At 39.6% G+C, this 26,974-nt stretch overlaps 1 protein-coding gene across 1 annotated transcript in view; it reads right to left on the bottom strand.

Annotated features, from left to right (window-relative positions):
- The window catches only part of ATP8A2 (ATPase phospholipid transporting 8A2), a 297,060-nt gene that overhangs the window by 111,254 nt on the left and 158,832 nt on the right, over nt 1–26,974 (bottom strand). The window contains exon 27 of the mRNA XM_085321829.1: nt 27–101. Coding sequence (XP_085177955.1) covers nt 27–101 — 75 coding nt within the window. The remainder of the gene's footprint in view (nt 1–26; nt 102–26,974) is intronic.

The raw sequence follows: 26,974 nt of genomic DNA, 5'->3' as shown, positions 1-26,974 counted from the left end.
ATCAAATCATTGCATGTAGCACTTACCACATTATATAGACCAATGCACCATCGCTCAAATAAGATCTGCCCAGAAAATCCATTAACGAAAGCAAACCAAAGCTGAAACAAACAAAGACGAGTTACATGAGGCTTTAAACCAATACTGCACTAAAGGTTTCCATTTACAGTAGAGAAGGACGTTGAACGCAGACCACTATCTGGAGACAGCTGCTTGTCATGCTCTAAAAACAATTATCAGCAGTCCAGGCCATTATTCTCCATAAGTCTTGCATTTTGAATACTGCCAGGGTACTGCTTATTTAAATTAAAATACAGGGGTGATGGAGCAATTTGCTGTATCTGCACCATTACTCAAAAAAAAAGGGGGGGGGGGGCTCAAACAATTCCAAAAGTCTTACTGCTGACAAATTAATRTGCTTGAAGCCAGAATGTAACCTCGTTTCCACCACGGCTGGCAAAGGCTAAACTTYTCAAGGTAAGCATATTCTGATGGATGCTCTGTTTGACTTGTGTCCTATTTTGTAATTACACTGGTATTTATTATCAATTACATAACTACATAACAACTTTATTATCTGAATGACTTAACTATAATTATTTAATAATAAACATTAGAACATGTTGCCCAAAGAMGCTGTGGAATCTCCATCCTTTTCCAAATCACTAAGACCCGGCTAGAGTTCAGCGGTGACCCTACTTTGTCCAGGAGGTTGGACTAGACGGCCCCCGAGTTCCTTTCTAGCTGGAGGGATTCTGCTCTCTTGGGATCCCAGGGGACTGCTGTAAAAACGTGGTGCCACCAGCAGGCTACGGCATGCTAGGCAAGCTCCATTCAGAATTTCCTTGGWCTGAGCTTCCTTGAGCCTTTTCTTTTCTTTTATATGTTGTTTAAGCAGCTTCTTGAAATAAGAACTGCTTTACTGGGTCAGAACAAAGTTTCTTTCTCAGACAGTGGGCACTGAAAGAGGTTTAGGAAAGAGTATAAGAAAGGGGAAAGATTTTTTTTTCCCCAAGTAAATTGGAAATTGAAAGGATTAGCAATTTAATGACTTCCTGAAACAGTTTACATTTTAACCACTGCATCTAACAGACAGGACTTCTACACTTCACAGGACTTCTACAAATTTCTGTGACTCTCTTCGAATCCACTTTTACTTTTGGGCTCCACAATGCCCCAGGCACTTAGTTCCAAATAGTAATTCAACATTGCACAGGGAAAAATAAAGCATGTTATCCCCCTGCCTGAACAATTTTAATGTTTTTGCATTGCATTTACTTTACAATTTTATATTACATTGGATGTACTAGGTATGGCACAGCAGTCAAGTGATGCCAACACATATTCCCTGTTTCAGCAGGATGCTTTAGCTGCCCGAGATCCCATCGTACTCATAAACAGTCATTTTTTTCTGTTCTATTGCTTTCTGGTAATTTGCACAGTTATATTAATGTCCCAGCAAAATACCTGAGAAACAATTAGTCAAGTGTATATCAGCTAGTCTCCTCTCTAACCCCACCCAAAATAGAATAGAGGAACTAGGAAAGAGTACAGGAAAAGAGAACGAGACTGCATCAAGACCTACAGCTGTTTTCATGGGTAGAATATCTAAATAGATCAGGACTCTTCAGCATGGAGCAGGGACAGCTTAGGGGAAGGTTTAAATAGCTACAAGATTGACAAGAATAACACGAATACAGAATAGCTGTTCAGTCACTGGGTAGGAAATGAGATTTGGAGGCTATACAAAAAACAAAAGGTAGAATGTTTTCAGGCAGCACGTGTTTGATCTAGGAATTTCCTGCCAAGGACACTGGGGATGTAAAAAACAATTTGAAAATATCATGGAAGAAAAGCTGGAGACCTAATGAATAATGCCAGAGAACTACCAGCGTTCACAGGAGATTGGGCATCAGGTTAGCTGAACCTTTCTTTTGTCTATCTACACCTGCTCTTAAATCTACTACATCAATATACTAATTTAAAACTAATTATTCTAATCACTCTCACTGTTTAGTGAGAAMGGCAACTATGACGCTGAACTGAGCTTATTTGCTTATAAATATGCCTTGCATAGTAGGCTATTCAGACTACAAAATTTCTTTCATTTTTCGGCTGCCCTTCTTTTTAGYGGGGAGTTTCTATCGACTTCACTTTACACGCTCCTAAAGTCTGTGCTCTTCTTAGGCCCTGCTGCCCTTCTTCTGTTCTGTAGTTTAAAAGTGTTCTTACAACTTTTCTTAAGGGCCAGCAGTCTCATTCCATTTTCATTAAGCTGAAATGTGTCATCTTTGTATTAACTCAAAAAATTTCCCCAGTTCCTAAATTCCTTTTTCCTTCATGTTTTGTCAGTCATGAAGGAATTTATTTCAAATAAGCAGTTAAATGTTCATCTCTTCGGTTCTGTGGAGRAAAGAAAAAGGACAGAAGAAAATTACATTCTACATCATAACCCCTTTTCAGCATTTCTACTCTTTCAACATTTTGAGCAGTCAATACTCTCCAAATCTCACTCTTGGGCCCCAATTAATGGCCCAAAGCAGCATACTGACCAGCCTCACCCTCACACTTCAAGCTTGCTCCAACTAATCTTACAACCCAACTCTTTAAATAAAAGATCCTGGGTACACAGTAAAGAAACTTAAGTCGCAAAAGAGAAAACAACTAATTTGGGCAAGTCAGGTAAGGAACTTGAGAGCTGCTTCTTTGAGGAAGAAGAAGAGATTCAAAGAAGCAGACACCCAGAAATTCAGCAATGATGGCAATGAGGCATTTGTCTTCTCCAGGCTTCTTGTAGTCCATTGTWGCTATGAAAGAGGGCACCAAGCCCAGAAAACAATCTAGGAGCTTGTCTGCCTAGCTGCAAACCTCAGCCCCCTGCGTGAGACCACATCACCTCCCCAGTGCTCTTCTCATTTTCCTACAGAAATATTGTCCTTATTTCAAGCTGCTAAGATTAGATGGGCAAGAGCTAGCATTCAGAAACTTAAATATTTTGCTATTTAAAAATACATATTTGGACTAGTTTTTGTTTTGCTATTATCCGTGCAGGTAAAWATTAAAAGTGAACACATTCCACATGCTTATACAAGTCTGCCTGCATAACACACTAAGCAGAAGACAAAAGTTGGTGTGGCTATGAGGCATGAAAAAAAAAGTTACAGTTATGCTTGTTTTTTCCCAGAGATTCACATTATCAAATGCCAATCAACAGAAAGAATTTGTAGAGTACTTCCTTAATATCTTAATACCAAGAAAAACAAACCAGAAACTCTGTACAAAGTACACAAATGCATTTATTTTGAATTTAACACAAGCCATAAATTGCCATGCTTAGTTTAAGCCCCAATTGTTTGTGGAGAGTGTACATTATTATTTGAGGTCAGTGAGGCAAAAAAAGCCTCCACTTCAATGTTCCTGTTAACAAGATGCACTAAATAAATACACTTGAAGCTGCAGCAACCCATGCTTGACTCAGACTTGTAAGCTGGTAGGAAAACTTGCCAAGTCTGCCTGGCTTGCCAAGCTCCAGGGGTTTGACGGGCTCAAGTGTAGTATTGCTGTGAACAAATGGACCCAAAGTTACTGAACTGCTTTCCTGGGCTGGAAAAAAAAGAAACCTTCTTTTCACTTTAACTATTACCTGGCTGCCAAAAAGCTGGAAAAGCCTTTTTTGTAACTCAGCTGCAAAACATATATTTTTTCTCTAAAGAAACACAGGAGATCCAATTTAAATGCAAAGAAACTCAGCCCCAAGGCTGACACCTGGGCTGACATACTAGTAGCCACTAGCACAGCTGATACCATGAAGGCCAGAAACCAGYCGCTATCTTACCCAAAAAAGCTGATCATGTTTGCAAACTGAAAAACAGYTCGCAGTTCCTGCCTTGAAGTGTGGCAGCATTTTTTCAATAAACCTCTGACTGCTGAAGGGCTCTGTGCCAGCTGTGATGTGGCACCACTAGAGAAAGAAAAAAAAAAAGAAAAAAAGAAAGAAAAAAAAGAAAGGTGCTGCCTCCTTCTAGAGGTCAACAAAAGCAAACAGATGGTAAGACTTGCTTAATATTGACTTGGGCTGCAAGCAATCTGGGAATTCTCAAGGTAGAACAGTCCCGTGCTGCTGTTATTTAGGGCCACACAGACCATTCACCTGCTCTGCAATATATTTGAGAAGAGATGGAGCATTATTTTCAAAAAAAAAAAAAAAATCCCACTTCAGTAAGTTCGAAGGCAATTTTAATTGCATTATTGCTTCATGCATAATTACTGTAACATTAATGTTTGAAATTGTAGGAGCTGATTTAAGCGCTCTAAGGCATTGGGATAGCAAATCATCTATTCTAAACGTGTATATTTATGATGTCTTGATAATAGACAGCTTAACGAGTACTAGAAATGTTTTCCCAATTCTGCTAAAGGGCAGAGCAAGCTAATGTAGTCAGGGTATCAACAACTGCCACAGGCACCAATTACAGCCAGAYGGGATGCCTTTACTATTCAGAAATGAGTTAAGTTCTCAGAATATCCTCTCTCAGCACACATATTTTGCATGTTCTTACCAAATACATGCATTTACAGTTTGCCTAATAAAGCAGATTTATACATTTACTATGCAGTTCATTAATAATGTATCCTGATTAAAAACCTCTTCTTACGGAGGTCTCTCTCAACAAGGCTCTTATTCCTGCTCAAATGCACACAGCCTTAAAATAATCCCTTCATTAGAGTATGCACAGCACCAATCTTATAATACAGAYGGAGAGCTTTAACAATAAGATTTGACAGAGTAGGCATGGCTTCCTGAGACTCCTTAACTTGGCAAAGAATATTTCCCTTGCTCTTTTATTACCGCTATTGTTTCTTAACTGTTTCTTGAAAAAAAAAATCAACATTTCTCTTCTGAGCAAAATATTTTCTCCAAACTTGTGCACCCCAAACAAGTATACATGCAAGCTTAAAAATCATCTCTAATCTCCTCTAAAATTTCACGCTGCTTTCGTTTCATTAAAAAAGCCACCCCCACCCACACAACTATATTTACTGTAAAGCTAGGTGAAATAAAGAGAAGAGCATAAAGCACTGGAAGAGGTTGCCCAGGGAGGTTGTGGAGCCTCTTCACTGGAGATCTTTAAACCCGCCTGGATGCGATCCTGTCCAACGTGTTCTAGATGGCCCTGCTTGAGCAGGGGGGATAGACTAGGTGATCCCCAGAGGTCCTTTCCAACCTCAATCATTATGTGATTCTGTGATCAAAGTAACCAGCACAGTAGAGGTTTCCTGGTTTTAAACACTAATTTATTAAATAAATCTGAGCAGCTGTTATTTCTTCTATTGCTGGCTATAAACACATAGTTTATATTTCAGCATATTAAAATGCATGGGTTTATCATTTTCATCTTTTGCTGCTTATACAAGAGGCATATGTGGAAAATTTGCTTTTCTTCCTCATGCACATTTCCACGCTTTTCTTTCCTAACTAATGAACTGTCGATCTCCTTCCTCAAAAGCACATACAACATGAAGCACAGAGCACAACAACAGAAAGGAGAGGGGCAGGAAGGCAACAGAAGTGTGATCCTATGGCTATACAGATTAGGGATCCGCACAGCTTAAATCCTCAAAATAATTCTTTAGATTTTTAAATCAAGTCAGAACTAGTGATCCTCTCTAGCTATTTCTCCTCAGTGGTTACCATTAGATAACTAAATGCATCTTCTGTACCATTGGGCAACAAAATCAAAAGGTTTGAGCACTGAGGACCTTTGGTCCTAATATACTGATCAGTATCTTAATAGAAGAACATAGCAGAGCCCTTGGACCTATACGGGAGCACTGAACCCAATTTCCTCACAACAGGGTAGGAGCTAGTTGTTTCTGATGTTTAAATTACACAGACAACTATTCAGTGTATCAAATTATACATTTATTATTCATGCCACTGCTAAAATTAATACACGATCCATTACAGCTCTCTGCTTGGTTTTGCTCCAGTTTGGAAAATTTTTTACCTTATGAAACTGAACATAGAGARCTCACTCAGAATATTTCTCCATATCTTGGTGTGAAGAGTTTCTGGGACTAGACATTTCCCCAGCACCTGTAATCRTTGTCAGAGTCTAGGATAACATGATTAGAAATGGCCTGTGTGGCCAAAAGGCATACAGATTTGCCAAAAAATGTGGTTAAACTTACCCGTTCCTCACAACAGAACCCATTTACAAATGGAGCCAGCTTCACTCTGCATTTATTTTTCATCTTTCTTTAATTTTTGTTGGGTATAAGAAAAGCTGCCCTGCTACGCTAGGATTGTCTCACCACGTGCATTTGTGACACCCTAGAGGTGATGGGAATCACATACTGACTTTCTAAAGATCTTAGGAGAAGATGTCACAGCTCAGGACAGTTTAGTCGAGCAGCTCTGTCTGGATACGCACTTTTGGCACTCTTGCATGGTGAAGGGGGCCTGAAACCACAGCTGGAGCCAAATGCCCAACGCAGACCATGCTGGAAAGTCTGCAACCTCTGTACTGCAAAAGCCAACGCAGAGTCACGCTCCATCCTGCCTGGAGCCGGGTCGAGACGGCTGGAGGTGACAACACCGGAGCCCCTTGACTGCCACCTCCTCCCCACGCGGCTGCCGGGCTGGGGGCTCAGCTGACTTGGGTGAAAAATGCCAGCTGCTTTCCGCCCCCCCCAAATTTTTCCGATTAATTGTTGTAACTATCCTTGACTACTAGCACATCTCTGTACAATATGACTCTATTAAGAGCTTGGTATATATTAATGAGAATCTGCTGTATCTCCTCAGCATGTAATCATTCAAGACAACTCTCACAACTGTGTAATTGACCCACATCTCACATAAAAAGATAAGGATGTGCTTTTACATAGTATTAAATGACCTGCTGGCTTTTCTAAAGCTAAGTAGTATTTTTAACAAATGATAGAAGAGCTTTAGATTATTTTTAATTTGTTCTCTATCGCTGAACTAAAGGGATAAAAACAGGCATCAGTTCAACTATTTATTTTAAAATAGCTAAATAAACATCAGTAATTTCATGCAACTTAACTGCCTTAATCTTTGCTAAGTATGTATGATCTAGTAGCCAAAATTATGCTACAAAGCAAGAAAAGCAGTATTTGAAATAGAAAATTAGGGAATTATGTGAAAACAAAGACAATACCACTATTCTAGTAAAGATAACAAGGGGGCAGAAGAAGAGAAATTGCTATACGAAAGATCAACCGGCAGCAAATCTAGTACTGGATGTATAACCAGAAGGAAAGCCACTAAAAAACATAGTTCTATAACTGAACCCTAATAACACCACCCATCAAAAGTAAGGGCAAAAATACCAAAACTCTTCCACATTTGGGATGTGCACTAAGGGTCCACTGCAGCCTAAATAAAGAAAATCACCCCAAAACTGTATACAACAAAATATCTCAATGTTTCCTCCAGAGAATACAATATATGAAGACTATAAGCCTTAATTCAGTTGTGGCTACAAAAACTAGCCCACAGAGTGCAACAAAAAGACTGTGGTGAGAGGAATAATTGTAAAAACACACACCACACACCCACACCAAACAACAAAAACCCCCACACCACTAAATAWCTACACTGATACACTGAGACCCTGTGTTCTTGTGGGGCTGTATCTTCCGGTGAGGCCCTGTGCTGGGAGCTACCTGACCCCAYTCAAACTGGAGACAATTTACTGATATAACCAATGCTTTTGCCATAGTAGTTTGTGCGACAACACTGACAAATTTGAAGGACCACATCACTTGTCAAGATAATGTAGCTATAATGGAGCAAATCCAGTAATTAATAGTGATCAGAGACCAGTCAGTGGATAAAGAAAGCCAAAGAATATACTGGGATTTATGATTTTGATCGCTTTTCGGCAAAATATATTGTGCACCTTAAATGCTCAACAGGACCAACTGACACCCAAGATTTCAATTTCCTTATAACAGAAGCATGCACCATCCTCTCTTCGCTGACTTCTGTAAGCCCATCTCRATTTTTATATTCTGCCTCACAAAAAGTATGTGCGGTATTCTGAGATGCTGCCTTCAAGTCCTTATTACCGGGTAAAGTTTACTCTGTYCCCTATCTTTGTGTAGTCAACAGTTTACATCTAGCCTACGTATAGCTTAATGAAGGAGGAAATTCCAATGCACATACAAGAATATTCATCTGTAGCTTCATACGGTGCAAAGGGCACTGGAAAGAAAAGTAATAGGAAGCCCAATATTCATTTAATGCAACTGAAATACTGTTACATGCTCTTATTTCTAAGATATGATTCTAAGAAAATATCTTACAGCAATGAGGAATATTTTACAATTTCCAAGGACCAAATACATTGTCAGTACTCCTTCAATCAACCGACTGAACAAAGCTGAGACCTTGACTGTCATTATTCAGCCCTATTCTACAGGACACCTCAACCCTTTCTTTCTTCACCTTTATTTGCAGAAGTCCCTTATGCTATACTTAAAACTGCAGGTTCACAGATCTTGCTTTTCTTGTCATCATATAAAGGAATCCTTCTGCAGAGCTGCTGAATTAAGTCTATAGGAGCAGTACTGTAGCAAGGTCATTTTAGGTCTGGAAAGCAGTCCCTGCAGAATTCCTTATTATGGCTATGTGAACTGCCAGTTTCCTTTTGCAAGTCTCAGTTCCGCCCCCCCCTTCTTCCCTATGAAATAAAATTCAGTCTCTGTAAACCCTTAGATTAAGCCACTTTTTCAGGAAGTTTACATAAAGTTTTCTGACAGCTTGGAACCCAAGGAAAACTGCAAAATTAGCAACAGAAACCCAGACCACGAAAACTGCAGCTCATCTTCTGTCATACTGACAATAATAAACCTTTACAGTAGTAAATCCCAAGTGCAGCTGATGTTTCTCATTACCCACAGCTCTATTAGCATTGCAGCACAGAGACAACATCTGAGCTGAAAACTACAAGGACACACGATGCAATTTGAAAAGCTCCCTGGCACATATCATCTTACGTTTGCTCTACTTTTATTTATTGATACAATCATTTTCTTGGTAGGTTGGACATAATATAAAATAGACAAGGCTCCCCATTTTCTTTTTAAACAGTTGTTTTTTAAACATGCAATTTCTTCCCTAAAGGCTCCAAGACTTGTTAGCAAGGCATCTCTTCTGCTCTCCTTGCCACTCCTCCTACACCAAAAACATATGCAATATTGGTAAATTAAGTCTGGTTTTCTTTACATGCCAGCAAAAGCTAAAAGATTTGTATCTTTTGCCAAAATATGCAGCACATTGTAAGCATATGCAATCGTTTCACTGGCAAAATACATATTGATGTATTTCTCACTAAAAAGAAATAATGTTTGAACTTTCGGGAAGAGATTAGCTTTCTTTCACTGCAACACATAAAAAGAAATTCTTAGTGGGTCAGGGACATGCCCTCTGGTTTCCATAGGTTTTTACCAAGCTTCACAAAAACACACTAGACTGAGTGACTGTTCCATGAAAATCTGTGATGACATCTGAGGTTACACTTCTAGGAATAAAGCCTGCAAATGACAGCACTGCCTAGGCTCAAACTTCAGTAGTAACTGAGAATGAAAATATATTTGTTACAACATAGAAATGCTAAAGCTAAAAGTTACTCCATAGTTAAGCTTACTTCAAAGTTTGGCAAATAAAAACTGAGAATTGTATTTGTACAAGATCCCAAAGATATTCAAAAACAAGGTGAATTTATATTCTGGACAATTTCACAAGCAAACTATTGCACAAAGGACCAGCAGTCTGCCAGCTTTTACTAAGGCAGGTAACGAGAAGCAGGAAAATAAGCACATAAAGCACTTCTACTGTGGTTTACTTGATATCCATGGAAGGCATGATTCTAGCTGTTGTACAAGTCCCTCTGGTCTCCTAACAGTGGTCATGCTTCAGAACTAGAGACTCATATATGAAAAAGCACCTAAAGRGTGCAAGAGAAGGGCATAAATGAGTTTCCCATTTCCAAGCCAGCAAAAATGTATGAGTGACTACTGAATTCCTCTTAAAGAATTYTTGGGACAGTGATGTCCTCAAAACACAGCAAAGGCTTCAGAAGACATTCTTTTCTAAGAGAACTGTACAACACATGAAAATAGACCTAAACTAAATCACTTAGCTGTTTTTTACCCTAATGCACTGTCACCACATTCTGGATAGGAACAGTGTACTTGCTGAGAAAAGTAGTCATCTCCTTGATTCAGAACGTAATATTAAAATCTGAGCAGAGACACTAAGACCCTTCAAAGAACTGGCATATCACATGCTGTAAACTGAAGGGAATTAGCCCTACATATTCAACGAAATACTAGGAGTAACAAGCAGCATGTGAAGACTTATGTTCAGTCATCTACATTTAGTTTCTTTTCTCCTTGGAAGCATAGAACAGACCTCCCTAAGCTCTTGTTTACTGTAGAAATTGCTCATCTCTCCTGAAGGAGCACCTCAATTCCAACAACCTCCAAAAAGAACTAGAGATTTCTGCATACTAATCCATCATCTGCAAATACCCAACTTTGGGGATTTCCCAAGCCACTTGTGCCTTGCCTTATCAGCAACAGCTTTGGTTTTGGTTCTTGGAGCTTTTCCTGTTTCTTCTTATGTGCTTGTAAACTTCCTGCAACACGAAGTCCTTTGACAAGGAGTACTAGGTAAGGTTCAAAGAGCAAACTCAAACTAGCCTTCACATGAGGCAGAAAGCTAGCACAGCAGTCGACAGACCTCGAAATTGGAGCTTGTTTTAGTCTTTTGGACCTACCTGACTAGCAAGCGGAAGGAACACTATAAACAGGTCCCCAGTGAGTCAAAAGGTTGAGGGACTACCTCTCCTCAAGCTGGAGCAACTCTACCCATTGATTAACAAGCAATATTGAAGACTTGACTCACAACAGATCTTTACTGGCTCTATCTGGAGCAAAGGTTTCGTGACCAACATAGCTGGGATACATATAGTGCCACCCCATGTCATCTACAGATGTTTTGAGATGCAAAGGCAAGGAAAGGAAAAAATACTTGAGCTAAACAATGCTGCTAAGAGATAAAAGTGAAAGTCTTTTAATCTAGGCATCAGAAAGATTTCTCTGACAACAAAAGCATTTAAGCTATGAAACATCTTTCACTCCATATGGCCCACAGCTAGACTGAAATTTGGTACTCTCCCTCGAGGCAGTCCTTCAAGTTATCTTGGCAGGCTTTACATCTTCAAATATCCTCTTACCTTGCCCTCTATCTACAACAAGAGCCCTCAGTAATGTTATAAACACAGATCCCTTTCTTTTTGGTACTTCAAAGTTCTCTAAAAAAGCAAAATAAACTCATGCCAYGCTACACATTTGGTCTTCTAAGACCAAGTACAAAGGTCCACAAAATAGTCAACTTACTGCTCCTCAGGCTGCTTCTAACACTGAGCAATGTGGAAACACAAGYCAGTCCAAAACTACAAGCCTGATGGTTAGTTCTCTGAGAGACCCAAGAAGTATAGCATATTCCTTGCTCCCACAAAAGACGCTGGAGACCCATCTGGAAATAAACAATAGAAACAACCCTTTTTATTGCATGTGGTTCTCCAAGCCCCCAATCACTAAGGAACACTTTCTTGAAAAAGAATTATTTCAGCTCCAAATAGGATATGACAACAGACACTGATTTAATGTTTCATTTAAGACCATGTCTTCCATACTGTAACCCAACAATCAACTTAACTAAATTAACTTAAAATGCAGGTTTTAAGTCTGCAGAACAAACTACCCAGGCTATCATTTCAGTTTAAATCAGGCTTAGAGTGCTCACAGAACATTTGGAACTAATTTAAACGGATTTACAATCACATCACAGTTAAACCACTGTAACTTCTTTGGGTAGGCAAACTTGTATGGCAGGCAAGTGAACATTTGTTTATAGTTTGGATGACTATATGAGGCAAAAAAGGATGTCAGAAGTAGCCTTTGCTTTGCTGCTTGGGGATTTCAGCACTGAAGTTTGAAAAGTGGGGAAAAAGTTTATTATTTCACTTGCACTACTCAAATACTGGGAAAAAAMCCCACTTTACACTAGCATCTGCCTCAGTAGCTCAGTTCTAACAGAGTGTTACATCACATGTAACCAGGTCCAGCCACTTTATGGAAGTATGCCCAAAATTTACATGTAGGCTCTTCTGCCCTGAATTCAAGTATTTCATGTAAATTAGTAAATAAAATTAATGCTTTTAATCTCAAGCTTTCCTTCTAGTTTTACTTAATAAGCCCCCAGAAATACTACCCAATCCATTTTCATTGTCAGAGTATTAACCATATAGATAATTTATTTAATAAGGAGAGTAAATGGCTGCTTGCATCAGTTGTCTTGCCATTCAAGTGCTTTTTCCCCTGCCAATGCTGAAAAATGCTGAAAATAACGTAAGAAAAGCTCTAGCCTCAGACATGTTGTATGTACGATATAGTTAATTCCTGGGCTGCAGGAAGGGGCTGATCTAAGAGGGCCTGATCCTTGGCTCCTTCATCGCCCCCAAGGAGCTCTGTTCTACCATAGGCATCTTACTAGTATCAGGTCGCGTGATGAACACATGTTCCTTTTGCTCAAATACTACAGTGTCCTATTTGAAGACTACGGAATATTTGTTTCTTGAAGGGAAGAGGATCTGACAATTTAGGAAACATTTTCTTAAATGAAAGTGATACCAGCTGGATTTTAACCATCTCAATTACCCTGTGATCAACTTGCCCTTTTCGGAGTCAAAATATTTCTCATGCTGCTGAAACAGAGCACATGTTTTTTCGACCTCCAGCAGAGGTGCAGGAGCTACAGTGCAGCCATTTTACACTTCTAGGATCAGACACCAAGAAGTAGACCACACACACATGAGGAAACAAGTTGTTACACTCTGTAAAAGCTTTTAACTTCTGCCCAGTGTTGGAGACGCAATGAATATTGACAATCAGAAATTTTTAAGGGAGGGGTTAMCAGGGCTACTGTTGGGTAATTTTTYCATAAAMAGGGTGCTTCCCTGAAGAAATCAGTTTATATGAATTCATCAATACTTCTGAGTATTGAGGAAATCTTGAGTTAGCCTGTGATAAAACAAATGAAGAACAAAGCACCTGCACAGCAAATACAGAACATGCATTTTATATAGCAAGCTCACAGTATGATACATGTATTCATATTACGGAAGTGTAAATTAATTTGTATCCATTCTTACRGGTGAATCTGGAGGTTAAGTGATTTTCTAAACAAAATGCCATCCTTACAACAGCTGTGTTAGTTTTTCTCAAAAATTAACMGAAGAAGAAAAAGAATATTAGAAATTAAAGGTTTTAATTTACAGTTAAAAAGTCAATGTCACGTTCTCTCTGATAAGATAGAACACACAGCCCATGGAAAAAWTTCTTGGTTTTGTATGCAGATTTTACAGACATTTCAAGGTTACCTCTAATACAGCACAACGCTTCTCAGCACTACATTCAGAGCCATTAGCAACAATTTTAGTGTTTTACAAAGATTAACTATATGTCTTGAAGAAAATCTAGTGCTGAAAAACAATTTATAACTTGGCTAGCTTAAAAAAAGTCGTAACAGCTTTTTGCAAGATCTCTCTTGTGCCTGATAATGTTCCTGATGTGCCTACCTGCCAGAGGTCATTAACGAGATTTCTTTCTTAGATTGCTCTGCATGCACTGCAATCAGCTTGCCAAAACTACAAATATTACTGGCAAGCTACTAGATCTCAGTGTTCCAAGAAGCCACAGAAAACATTTATTTAAGTAGAATAAGTAGCTCATCTTTTCATTATTGCATTTTTAGGAACTTCTCCCACACTTATTCCAGATTGCTAAGGGTGGAAAAAAAAACTTTTCAAATGGATAAGATTTATGAAGTGGGAGCATAYTTCAAACTAGAGTATAGTATTCATTAGTGTACTTACATTTCTGGAATTCTTAAAATAATCTATTAACTACAAGCATGTTAGTTGCTGGTATTTAAAGGCAAACSTAGCTCATTGAAGAAAGCCCTCATCTCTAGTAAAAGTGAATTAGATCATCTTGGGGGCAGGTTTAGCTCAGTAGCGTGGTGCTGCTAATGSCAAGGTCGCAGGTTCAATCCCCGTACGGGCCATGCTGAGGGTTGGACTAGATGACCTCCAGAGGTCCCTTCCAACCTTACCATTCTATGATTCTGTGATCTTTCTTGCTAATGAAAACTTGAATATTCAACTTCTAAAGGTTACCTTCCTGTCAGTAGCAAAATACAAAAGACAGGAAAATGATCACCAGAGAAGTATATTCACCCCTGAAAAGGTGCATTTGACAAGACTATTGAAAAGTAGGGGAGAAGAAAGCTAATGAACTTGAAAAGCAAAATGAGGTAGGCCTTGCAATCACCAACAGCCGCTGAAGAGTACACACACATTCCTGCATATAGCTCCTAACTTATTATCAACCTTCTGCAAAGGGTTCTAGTTAAATAATTTAGCTCATGGATGATACCTTAATGGCATGCATCAGAAGTTATCACCGGAAAACTGAATAGAAGCCCATATGTCTGGTTTAAGACCATTTTTACTTCCTACATTTTCAAAACATTGCATGGGGCTTTAGCTGCACGACTCACATGAACTTAATGGGAGTCATGCAGCTATGCCTGCATAGGCTGCTTTGAAAAGASAGGTACTGTTTTGGGTTTTGTTTTTCTGAAGCTCTCCCTGGAGTGATTTAAAGCTGTTTTTTCCTGTCAGTCTTTTCTCTAAAGGTCTTCTGCACTTCAAGTCATCAAGCCTACCACAGCTAAATAGCTGAAAACTTTGGACACTTCATTTTTCAGTCTTGTTCATTACACACCCAAAGCCTGAGCACTCAGAGCCTGTGTGGTACCAAGAAACCCAACAGTAAGTAGCCAGTCAATTCAGCTGTCACTTCTATTCAGTCACTTGTGCGTATGTGCTCAATTTAACAGGCTGCGCAGACTAGGATAGCTTAGTCCAAATCAGATTACTACYGTGGGTACTGAGCAGAGTTATAACTCAGGATCAACATGTGTCCTTTATTACGATTGATTACCACTTATTGTAAACAGTGTTAATATCCACACATATGATCAAACTTAATATAGGCTATTCAGGTACAAATCAAAACTGCAGTAGATAGAGTGTATTAAACGCCACACAAATCGCTATTGGAAAGCCATGCATTAACTAACAAATTTAGGAGAAAAAGCTATCACATATACCAGATTATTCATTTGCAACAATACAAAATTAAGAATTAATTCTGCTGTTTTTCTGTTGAGAAGCTGTAAGAAGCATCTCATTGTATTCTCATCTTTTAGAACATTTTAAAATATATTTTATTTAATCAGGAGTGCTATCCTTGCCCTTTCTAAATCTCCAAATTCTCYGTTAAAACGGGGCTCACAATGAGATGGGAGGTGGCAATTCCCACCTTCAGGTGCAAACAAACATTTCAGCCTTGAGCCACAGAATCCAGACTTCATCCAACCTTTGAATTCTGCAGTGACATTACAACAGAAGCAGCACAAAGAAGAGCAGAGAAATGCCCACTTTCCTATTTTCAATGCTTATACTTCGTACAAGTGAATGATACAAGACACCACGTAAACCCTTAACTACTAAATCAACTTTTGAGACAAGGGAAGCAACACAAACAGCACCACTTCAGGGAAGACTTACCCACATCAGAAAAGACAAATACTGTGAAGCAAAAAAGATAGCCAGTAAGGGTAACTTTAAAAGAAACCAACCACAGCACAAAGATGTCTTTATCTGGGAAAGAAGGAAATAAGAGTCTGTACACACCAACACTAGCTACACCTACGAATGGTGTTCACAATCATGACACAACAAGCCATAAACTTCCAGAAAACACTGTCCTGAAGTTTAGAGATCCTTCTCACCCTGAGCAGGCCTAGTGTGACAGACACTACCAAGGAGATGACAATACGCTTGCATTCCTGGAGGGCTTCACCAGTGTGACAGTTCCTTCTCACATTTCCTGCATTGCTTAAGAACCCTGAGCTCTGAAGGGACTCATTCTAACTAAAAATACTCATGCAACACCTCTTGTGTCACTCTGGTGATAAACTGTTATCCTTGAGGCATTCCCCAGCTGTCAGTTATGCACAGTATTGGCTAAATGCTTTTGGGCACTGAAACATATTACAGGGGAAGATCTCAAAGGTAAAAACAGACAGACAGGCAGCTCTGAGACATAACATACATCTTACAGTCAGTGGTAGGACTCTTTCCTCCCTGACCTCCCCAAAATGCAAAAATGCAAAAAAAAAAAATGCAAAAAGAAAAAAAAAAAAAGGAAAAAAGAAAGAAAAGAGAGAGGATCTTNAAGGAAAAAAGAAAGAAAAGAGAGAGGATCTTTTCCTCTCAGAATCAGCTTGTTCTCCTTCCTAAACACTGCTATTGCATTTCTGGACAGAACAAGAACTATGCTGCAAGGATTATTGGCTGCAGTCCCAGTACTTTTTTGATTTAATATAGAATGGAGATAGATCTGACTCTGTCATATAAATGATTATTCCACAGAACTTGGAATTCAATCTTACAGCTTTGGGATCAGAYCAGAGCTGGAACCAAAGCTTCCACAAGTTGCCAATGACCACTGATATTTCATGATCCAAACTACTGACCTGAAAAAGTGAGACTCCAATATCAGAAAAGAAGATGCTTAGTAATGTCCAATAAACTCCTGTAAAAATTGGACCTGAACATGCCAAGGTGTATGTCTTTGCCAGAGAGCTGCATCATAGCAAAAAAAAAGAAAAAAAAAATTTTTTAATGAGATTTAGCTTCCATTTACGAGTCATCCATCTGTCCAGAGATAGTTTGAGTGAACTGAATACATTTGGGGGCAGAGCAGAAAATATTGAGCACTCCACTTGGGAACCTGGGGGACACACCTGGAAGTCACCATACAATCCTAACTGCCATGACCAGACTTCCTCAGATTTGTACATGGTGAACATGCTTGGGTAAGTGGGCRAGGGCTATGTCTAGACAGCCAAAAACTCAGCTCTAGTCCAATCCTGATTCTTGGTCCTCAGTCATCCACACTACACAGGGTATCTCAGCAAAAGGTTTTATTTCAGAAGAAACAATTTGTCCCCTTTAAGTCAGAACCCAGGTGTCACTTGTGTGGATAATTTGCTTCCACTATTGCTCTTCATAGGTAGCACAGGGAAAGCCATGTGATGTCCATTTCCATCCAACACCATCCCAGTATCTGTGATACCAAACACCCCATCTTACCCCATTGCATGCAGCATGTAGCTTTAATGATGTTAAATTCCCTGTGTTGACAACAGCAACACAGCTTTCAAGTTATTTCAGGTAATTTTACCTAAAAAATACTCCAGAAATTGCATCTCAGTGTTGCAAGATGCCCATAAGGGATCTGAGCACAGACCTGAGTTGTGCATATAGCTGGTCTCTTTGAAGAACAGCCATGAGCAATGTCTCAAACCATGCTGCACTCTTGCTCAAGGAGTCAGGGACTCCTCTTTAGGACAAAAACCTGTAAGAACACAGATATAACCAAAGCCCAGAAGCAGATGATAGCTAGGTGTTCCATATTGTCAGTGAGAAGTGCCAAACCATAATTAATGGCACACCAAAAATAAATAGCACCAGCAAGACAGCAGAAGAACCATTGGCTCCAAGTTACTGGTGATGGGGAGGAACATATCTGACAGATAAATCCACCCTTCTATCAAACACAGTCTAACAAGACAGCCAGCTGTCTTTTCTAGTTCATCTAGGAAAGCAAAAATAAGAAATTCCTGGACATGCACCCTTTTCTGAGTGATTTGTTCTACTACTATCTGCCAAAATGAAAAAGCACATGTACATATGGGAAACTAGCACTAGAAAGCCAACATATAAACATTTTTCCTGACTATAAACCAGGCTTGAGCCATTAAGTAGCACTTGACCAGATAGGTGGCATCCCAGCAGTTACAACAGGAAGACAAAAGTCGCCCTTAGCACTCCTCGCACTGACTACCTAGCAGCTCGGATGACATCAGCTGCCAGCGTTGCTAGGTCATTTAAATTTTACCCACAGTATCTCCTGGCAAAGCCTTTTGCAGTCGGTTGGCAGAAGACCACTGCTAAGGTTAATAAGCCACATCATCCTCTGATTCTGCCATTCAATCTCAAGGAGAACTCGGGGTATGGAAGCAGTTCCAGGACAGCAGTAATGGAGCCAGACTGCAGCACAGTCTCCACGTAGGCTTTTGCTATCCTTTTTTTTTTTTTCTTTTTTCTTCCTAACGGGCATGGCTAGTTTTCTTACTTACTGTGACAGTAGTTAATGTCTAGCCTATCAAACTGTATCCCAAGTCCATGGAGGTAGAATTTCAAGATTTCTTTTAATTTGTTATCACTTTTTAGCCATTTTGGTTTCAGGGCATCAGCCAATGGATAACTAACTGAGATGAGTAATAAAAAGGGATTTTGTGTTTTAGTGACTGTGTAGCTGTTCAAGGAAAAAGATTTAAAGGTGACAGTATTTATAGGTGTTGCAGCTTTTAACACAGAGCCGGACATGTAACAACGCCAGCTTGGAACAAGCTCACATCTTCCCAAAAATGACATTGCTACAGGACGCAGGCCCCTAGCAGAGGAAATAGCTAACCCTCAAATTCGTACCAGTGCTGCTGCCAGGAATTGACACTGTTTTTTAAAATGACAGCTCAAAAGATTTGTTCTCTCAACGCTCAGTAACAAAACCATAAGACAGGTAGGATGACTTAGGAACAGCAACGGAAACAGGAGTTATTTAAATGCCACACAAAAACTTCTCCTTTGCCATTATTTCAGGGTATCATTCTTTATGTATCATCAAGTGGGCAATGACCTGTCTGAACTGCTTTTTGATTGAGACACTCCTCACTGCAGGAATTTACTGTGACCGATGCCAGTAGGGGAATGAAAAATGTTAATTTATGCCAGGTGGGTGAAGGTCTGTTTTGACTTATTTACTAGAATGATATAATAATTACCTTTGTTCAACTCGTGATAGAGCAGGCATTTCCTGCCCACTAGAATGGCTTCCAGCTATATCTCCAAAAGGGGAATACAATAATTAAAAGTTTCATCAATCTTCATTATTTTTAATATGACAGTAGGTGTGGGAGTATTGCTAGATTTTATATTACAGATGTCACTATGCAACAACCTTCCTCAGAAATGGAAAATTTAATCAGATATCTGATCACAATCTTGAATGACAGAGTACCAATTTGTGCCCAACATTTATAGCAGCTTTGGGCTGCAATAGAAACCTGTAGATTTGTTTCTTCATAAAAAATGAAGAAGAAACTAAGTGATTAATCTAATCAGTGAACACCAGCTTGGTTAATGAAATCACTGGAAACATCTCATGATTTCCCTCCTACTCCAGAAAGCAAACTAAGTAGAAAGACACTCAGTCAACACAAAAATAACAGATACTCATCACAACACTGTCAGCTTCATGAGCAGTGATAGGCAACAACCAGAGAAATTTTGCTTTGAGTTTCTGAAGCACATAGCTCTCAGGAGAGGATCATTTACTGAGCTGACAACCTGCTCTACGGGAAACAAAGACCATCAGACTGAAAAAGGCAAATTTAGAGGGCTGGTTTGTTTGTTTGCTTTCTGTTACTTTTTTTTTTTTTTTTTTTTTAAGTCAAACTGCTGGGCAGAAACACCTTCACGCTCACAAGCAGTTCTCACTAGGCATACCTGTTCTGGGGGCAAGCAGCAGAAAGTCAAAGAAAGCAGTGCGTCATGAATTGGAAAYGATATAGGTGCCAACAACATACTTAAATATCAAAACCAGAAGGCTAAAAGTTAACTTATTTTGCATACTAGCCTTTTAAAAGAAAGCACAGACGATGTAGTAACACCTTTGCTGAACAGACAACACAGCTCTGTCCTGGCAGAGTGGGCAAGTCAAGAGAGCTTTGTGCCTCTCGAAGCGTACCCCTTCCCCAGCCCAAACTGGCTTTGCAAAGCCCACGGGAACCCCGTGCAGCCCAGCACCACACTCCTCCTCCCCGCCAAGGCCACGAACGCAAGTCTCTCCAGGCTCATTTACAACCGTTCGCGCAGGCAAAAGCCAAACATGCAGAAGGCTTCCAAATCCTGACTCATATTTTAAAGCATCCTAGGCTTTCTCTCATGCCTCCCCTTGAATGCTTTTTTCCGGGGTATCAGACAACTTGAGGAAGAGAACAGTAATCCGTATGTCTCAGTCCCTTGCAGCACTACCTTGTTTTTCAATAACATATTCCTGTTTCTCCTCCTTAGATTTACTGCTCCCACCTTCTTATTTCAACTCGGTGTAAATTAAGCACCACTTGAAAAATAGTAGTAACTGCTTCCAGATAACCAAAGTCTGCCAGGGGTTTCACTGTCTTCATTTTATCATTCCTCTTTTGCAGGAAAACCTTGCATTTTAGCACATGCCAACTCCTCCTTGCTGCCCAGATGGCCGAACATACATTCTTTAAGTTCTTTTTTTTCCCTTCCATAGCCCACAAATCACACACCATAAAACCCAGCAACTGTACGTGCACTCTTAAGATTCAGGTCTCAGATTTACTCTCCGTTTTTGAGCGGTCCCAGCTTCTCCGTGCCCCCGAGCAGCATGCAACAGGCGGTGGGAAAGGACCTGTGAGCCTCTGGGACCAGCTATCGCTTCTCAGCTTCCTCCCCTCCTCCCCAGCTCCACGCTTGGGATGTCTTTGAGTCTCAGATACCCAGACAAGCCAAAAGCACTAGTTTGGTTGATCGTAGGTCCCCAAGCAGCGATGCCAGAAGATGACTAGGGACGTAACGAACACCAATTCACCCCCTCACGTGCTCCACCTCCAGATGTTTTGGTCTTTTCTGCAGATGCATAAGCAAAAGCTYCACTTTTGCTTACTGAAACAGGCCTGCGCTTCAGTCTGACACAAGCCCGCAGCGCTGCCAGAAGGACGACTGCGCCTTCCCCGGCTCCTCGCCTCCCTGTGTGCTTGCTTCGGGGCCTGACGCAACCAAACCCCGACCCGGCACAGCCCATCGGGGCAAACACCGGGGCCMCCGCGGGTGAAGCGGGGAGATGGTGGTTGGCACAAGCCGTGGGGAAGTGGCATCCCTTGGGTGCCCTGGAGAGGCACCGGCRCGTGAAGCTGGGGCAGCTGCCACCGCAACACGGTGCTGCTCCACCTGGACAGACTGCARCAGGCAAACAGGGATTAGCGATGCCACGGTGAAAAAAAGCACACTCTTATTTTTCAATATTTCACAATTAAAATTCTACAATCTCAACACTTTTTTTTAAAGAGAAAAATAGGAGAAGGAAGTAGTTCAGCTTGTTAATCTTGGCCTATCTTGTCCCTGAACCAGGACAGAGGCACAGAGACACTTTTGCGTCGCACAAACCACACGTAGATGTGGACGGTAATGAACGTCAGCTGACACGAAGTACAGGCTGGCTGTCACATCGCTCCGCCACTCCAGGCACCTGTCACTCCTCGGCAACAGCAGGTACCAAAGGTCAAGACGCTGCTGGAAAACCCAAAGGGAAGACTCCCTTCTCCATCAAAATTGAACCTGACAGGAACCATCACCACAAATAAAGCTGAGGGGCTCAGGTGTTACTGGTTACTGATGACTTACACTTCTGCTGCTGCATATTTTAGCCAGTTAAAAATTAATAACTTCAACCCTCACCATCATTTGTTAGTAAAGATGGTGTCATCTTTTGGGTTTGGATTGGAGCATACAGCATTAGAATAAAACTTTATTATAAAAGATAATATCTACACAGCTATACAGTTGTGTATACACACACGACATACAACTTGTGTGTGTACGCACACAGACACACACACAGACACTTCCTCTGAATCACTGAATAACTGTGCTACAGCTAAGACTAACATATTCTGTCTCCTCGCTTTCCAAACTCCTAATTGCTTTTGCATGAATGCAAAAAGCAAAGGCAAGCAGCAAGACGATGCAAAATAAAAGGGCTTGGTCAGATGTAAAAAGTTGCAGAGTAAATTTTGACCTCCTCCACTCTTGTGAAAGCATGAAGTTATCAGTGGGGATCAGTGTCTCTTACTTGCTGGAACAGGATAGGACTCGTAACAAACAAGGAATCTGCATCAAGACAATTTATCCTTTGCTTTTCCAGAGCATGGCCCCTGGTGCCTTTTGGCCTATAGTTCTGCAGTTTTGATGCAAGCCCATGATTACCAACTGTCTTGACATTTGTATGCAATGTGCAGGTATGTACACAAACACATTGAGAGAATGGTGGTTTCATCCTTTAAGTATTGATCCCAGTTCTCCTCTTGATTTTCTGACACAGGTCCAGTTACAGTGACCTGCCAGTCCTGCTACAAAAATGTCAAAAAGAATCTCAGTCCACGAGGCCCTCATTTCGGTGAAGTTGCATCCACATTACACTGGAACAAGAAGAGAATCAGATTCAAAGTACTTGGGGAGAGGAGAACTAATGGAAAGCAATGAGAACGACAGTGACTGCAAAAGAGCTGGAACCACCTCGTCTTTGAAACCCTTTTAGAAAAATATACTTTATAACTCAAAAATAACACTATCAGTAGGCAGCAGAATTTGCTATCTCTAMTGCATTTTAATGTGTTTTAAACAACTTTGTTAAGAGCAAGGAGGTGTAAAAGGCAACTACATGTTTTCTAGAGCATATAAATAACTAAAGGCATATAAATAGTCAGAAATCCATCTGTGTTGTGCTCAGCCTATCAATATACAGTGAAACAAAGGCAACTGTTGTTTGGAACAGGTTGCTCATTGAGATTACACACGCCACGCACTGTTCCAGMAGTCCAAGGAACCCTAGTGCCAGCTCACACAACCATTGCGGGATTCTCTCGTGGGAATAGGCACTCGGGGCTTCGAGCAAGAGCAATTCCTCCTCTTTCGTCCCATTCCACAGGCCCATAAGACCCTTATAGAGGAGATATCCCTAAGGTCACTTTCTTCAAGAAGAATGTCTCTTTAGGGGCTGCAGCTGTAAGTACTTGGAATGCAATAGCAGTGTTGCTCCAGATTTACACTAGGGACTGGGCTGATCATGGAGGACACGAAGCATTTTAACCTCTGATCCTGCTGTGCCAAGAAGTTTTGTTTAAAATCCTGAGCTTATGCAAACAGCCCCTCTAAACCTATATTATACAATCTTTCCTTCAAATACATAAGCTATGTATTTTATTCTAAATTCCATACATACACTTAAAGTAGGTTACAGGCTCCTTTTATAAATCCCCAAATAAATTAAATCTCTCTAGTGGTTAATTAGTGAAACTGGATAGAGGTGTTTTTATCATTAGCGCTCATCCACATGAAATGGAAAAACTGTTTTCTAGTAACGCTTGAAACCTGGAGCCTGTATTGATTTAAATTTGTTCTACACCCCAGCCACTTTGGGTTGTGATCCTACCTCCCTCCTCCCCACCTCCAAAAACCTCAAAATAACTCAGTTCATTATACAGATGCTAGAGAGGGAGAAATTTAATACCCATGGGTTGTGAACTCAAGAGGTCCTTCGTTATTCAAAGAACTGGTGATAATACACTGTTTTGGGGGGCTAGGGTTCAGCAGGCTCTTGTAATTGCCTGTAAAGCAATATTAAGACAGTAAAACTTACGAACTCCTCAACTGCACATGTTAATGCTACTATCTGCACCAGAAAATGTTGTGGTTGAAAAATATCAATGTACTCCAATAGCCCCTCCAAACATGCCAGAGAAATTCTCACATCAACAACTAAAGGGAAAAAGTGGAGAAAAAAAATCAGACATTCAGGCAAGGATATAATTAAGAAGACAGAGTAAAAAACACACACTAAAATACAATCTGTCATTGCTATCATTAAGTTATCTATATTCAAGAAATATCAAGTAGGAAAGCCTGATCCTATTAGTAGGCACGCAGCTTGCAGCCAGACATAATCGTATTCATTTTGAACAAGTGAAAGGCAACCCACATGGACTAACACACTGTTTAGTTCAAGAGCCGACAGCAATATCTTATCATGTAGCCTAGAACAAAAACTCATATTTATTTTGAAGAACTACCAGTGCAGTACAAAATTCCTTCAATTATTATTCACTGACTTCAGTAGGACTGCTTGCTGGCAAAACGTAACACATTTCCAAGATCAGTCTCCAAGATAAATTTCAAAGTATTTCAGGATTAAACAATGATGTTAAAGGACTGTGAGAAATTGAAGAAAAGCATGACTTGTGAATAGATACTCCACTTTTCTGCCATACTGAATGATGGAYGATCTTTTGTATGAACTCCCTCTACCCCTAATTAAAGGCTTTTAACCATGCAAAAGAACTTTGTATCCTTCCTTACATCTAGGCTAAGCAGTGTTTTTAAATATCAGCGTAGTGTCCGAATTTTTAATTGTAGCTAAGACAGTTAATTGAATAAAAGTAATTTGGCTTTTCCTTGTCCCCTAGAATAGTAAAACCACCCAAGTTACATTAAATTATAGAACATTCATGCTTTTAGGGCAATTTCTAATATTCTCATCTAAAGACTTGTAAACGAGAGCATCTGGTTTAGAAACCAATTGTTTTAATATGCCAATTCATCATTTGGGCCAGGTTCTATAACCAAGTCCTATTTGGCAAACTAACCTCATTTACGCTCATTTGTATTACCATTTTCAAAAAGAAGTAAGTTGTTGAAGAAAAACATTTTGAAGATACAGTGATGAGCCACAGGTAAAAAGACAAGAAACTCTCACATCTTCAAGATGTCAGACACATTGTGAGGAAGTGTCTTATATCAATTTTGCATTTTATTAGACTGAAACACARTATGTAAAGGATCTTGCTCTGTTATCAGTTATTCCCACATAAATCAGGAATGTTTCTACTAAAGGAAGTCTTTTTGTACTGATATAGACCAGGTAGGAAGAAAACCCGTACAGGCCCAGCGGATACATTTGTAATAAGTTGTATTACCATACATATATGGCATTGGATTTTAAAATAGCTTTCTCACAATTAGCCCCTTTGGTGCAGTACCATATGTACTGTTAAATTCAGCATGAAGTTGTTGAGCACAAGTTATTCCCTGATAAGGCTTATTTGCACTTTCCAGCATTGATACGCATTTATTATTTGGCCTCATTCTCCTTTGTGCCTGCAAGGTTATGCCATATGTGCTGAAGTAGCTGGGGTGGATGGGAAAGTAGGATCAATTTCCCTTTATTTTTATTGAAACATCAGGCTAACAAATACTACCAAGTCACAACAAAGTCGTGTTTTTCAATAGAATATTAAAAGCCGTAAGAGTTGTATTTGGTATGAAAAGTTGCAGCGTTTGGAAAGAAAGAGAGATTGAAATCAAAAGTAATTCAAAAGTAATAACATTTGAATTTTTAAAGCTATTTTTCCTTGATRAAAGATTAGGTTTAGGTTTACAAATATCCATCTATCTATCTATCTATCTATACATATATCTGTGTGTGTGTGTGTGTGTATACATATACATATATATAAAGTATATACAACTAYGCAAGTCTATTTTAAGTCAATAACTTCCATAATACAGATTTAACTTCTCTGTCTCAAAAACTTCCTCACATTTAGATTACTTGGGCTTCCCCTTTCCAAATATCAGCCTGCATTTTCACTAGTGACAAACTGGAAAAACACTTATGAAAAATGGCATTCCTGCTTTGATGAACCCACTGTTCAGGAGATGGGTAATGTTTCACATTTAATGGTCTCATCATATTCAGAGAACAGCATTCTATTCTTTTGTGTTAAAYACTCCAAATAAGAGATTAATATTTTTCAGAGTAAATAAAAGAAAAATGTTACAAAGGAAGAATCACTGTGCCTGTCATATGCACCCTCTATCTCAGGCATACAAACGCATGGTGGGGTGGGGAGTGGGGGTGAAAGCATCTCTGAACATATTACCTACCARTAAAATAACACAGGCAATCTCTTCTTCTTAGTCTACCGCAGTGTGCACTGAACCTTGCAGYTGTTCTACCTAGAGATTTTGAGATCAAGTTAAGGAGTCTAATTTATTATAAATGATATTTAGAATATTGGAAAATTAAAACTGCAGTTTGCTGTTGGGTGMAACTGATAGAGTGTTCATAAAAAGAAAAGCCAAAACGATCCTAGTACTCATTTCATCACTTCTCTTTTAGAGGGCTGGAAAATGCATTAAAAACAGCCATTTATTAGTTGAGACAATTTGATTTTCAGTAAAGACGGACTCCTCTCTAATGATTCACTGTGCAGTATATATTACTGAAAAGAAAGGAAAATTAGCATGGATTTATCTTTGTGACCGATTCGTAGGAAACTCTTGGGATTAACATACTCAATTAGGAATCCAAAAACAAGAAGTCAATCATGGATTAAAGTTGATGAGACCAGCCTATAAGCAATTCTGACAATTTCTCTGCACAACAGGGGGTTGAAATATGGAATAAACTGTCAACGGCAGCAATATAAACCAGGAGCTGTAAATCAGMTGAGAAGGAATTAGTATATATTGTCAAAGGAAAAAAAGAAAGAAAGAAAGAAATCAAAGCATCTCCGGTCATTATCTGGACAAATTTGGATTCGGTTGGCCAACTACATCTTATAATATTCCAAGGCATTTGGCAGGCTGTTTGCAGGCATCTGCTTTCTGTAATTATTGCTACTAAAGAATGATTTATTGAATTGAAGCCTATGATTAGCTTTCTTGGGGAGAAACAAGGAGGGAAAGAAGGAGAAGGAAAACATCATGCTCTATACTGCCCTAGGTCTTCTACTTTGGCATATCAATCCTATGTGTGAGGTTGATATGGAACATAGACAAAAAAAGCACACAAGCAAGACCTTTCTTTCCTAAAA

This window comes from Rhea americana, unplaced genomic scaffold (assembly GCF_003343005.1).
Source record: "Rhea americana isolate MKP2758 unplaced genomic scaffold, rheAme1 scaffold_71, whole genome shotgun sequence".
NCBI classification, from domain to species: domain Eukaryota; kingdom Metazoa; phylum Chordata; class Aves; order Rheiformes; family Rheidae; genus Rhea; species Rhea americana.
This window is presented reverse-complemented; position numbering and strand designations above follow the sequence as displayed.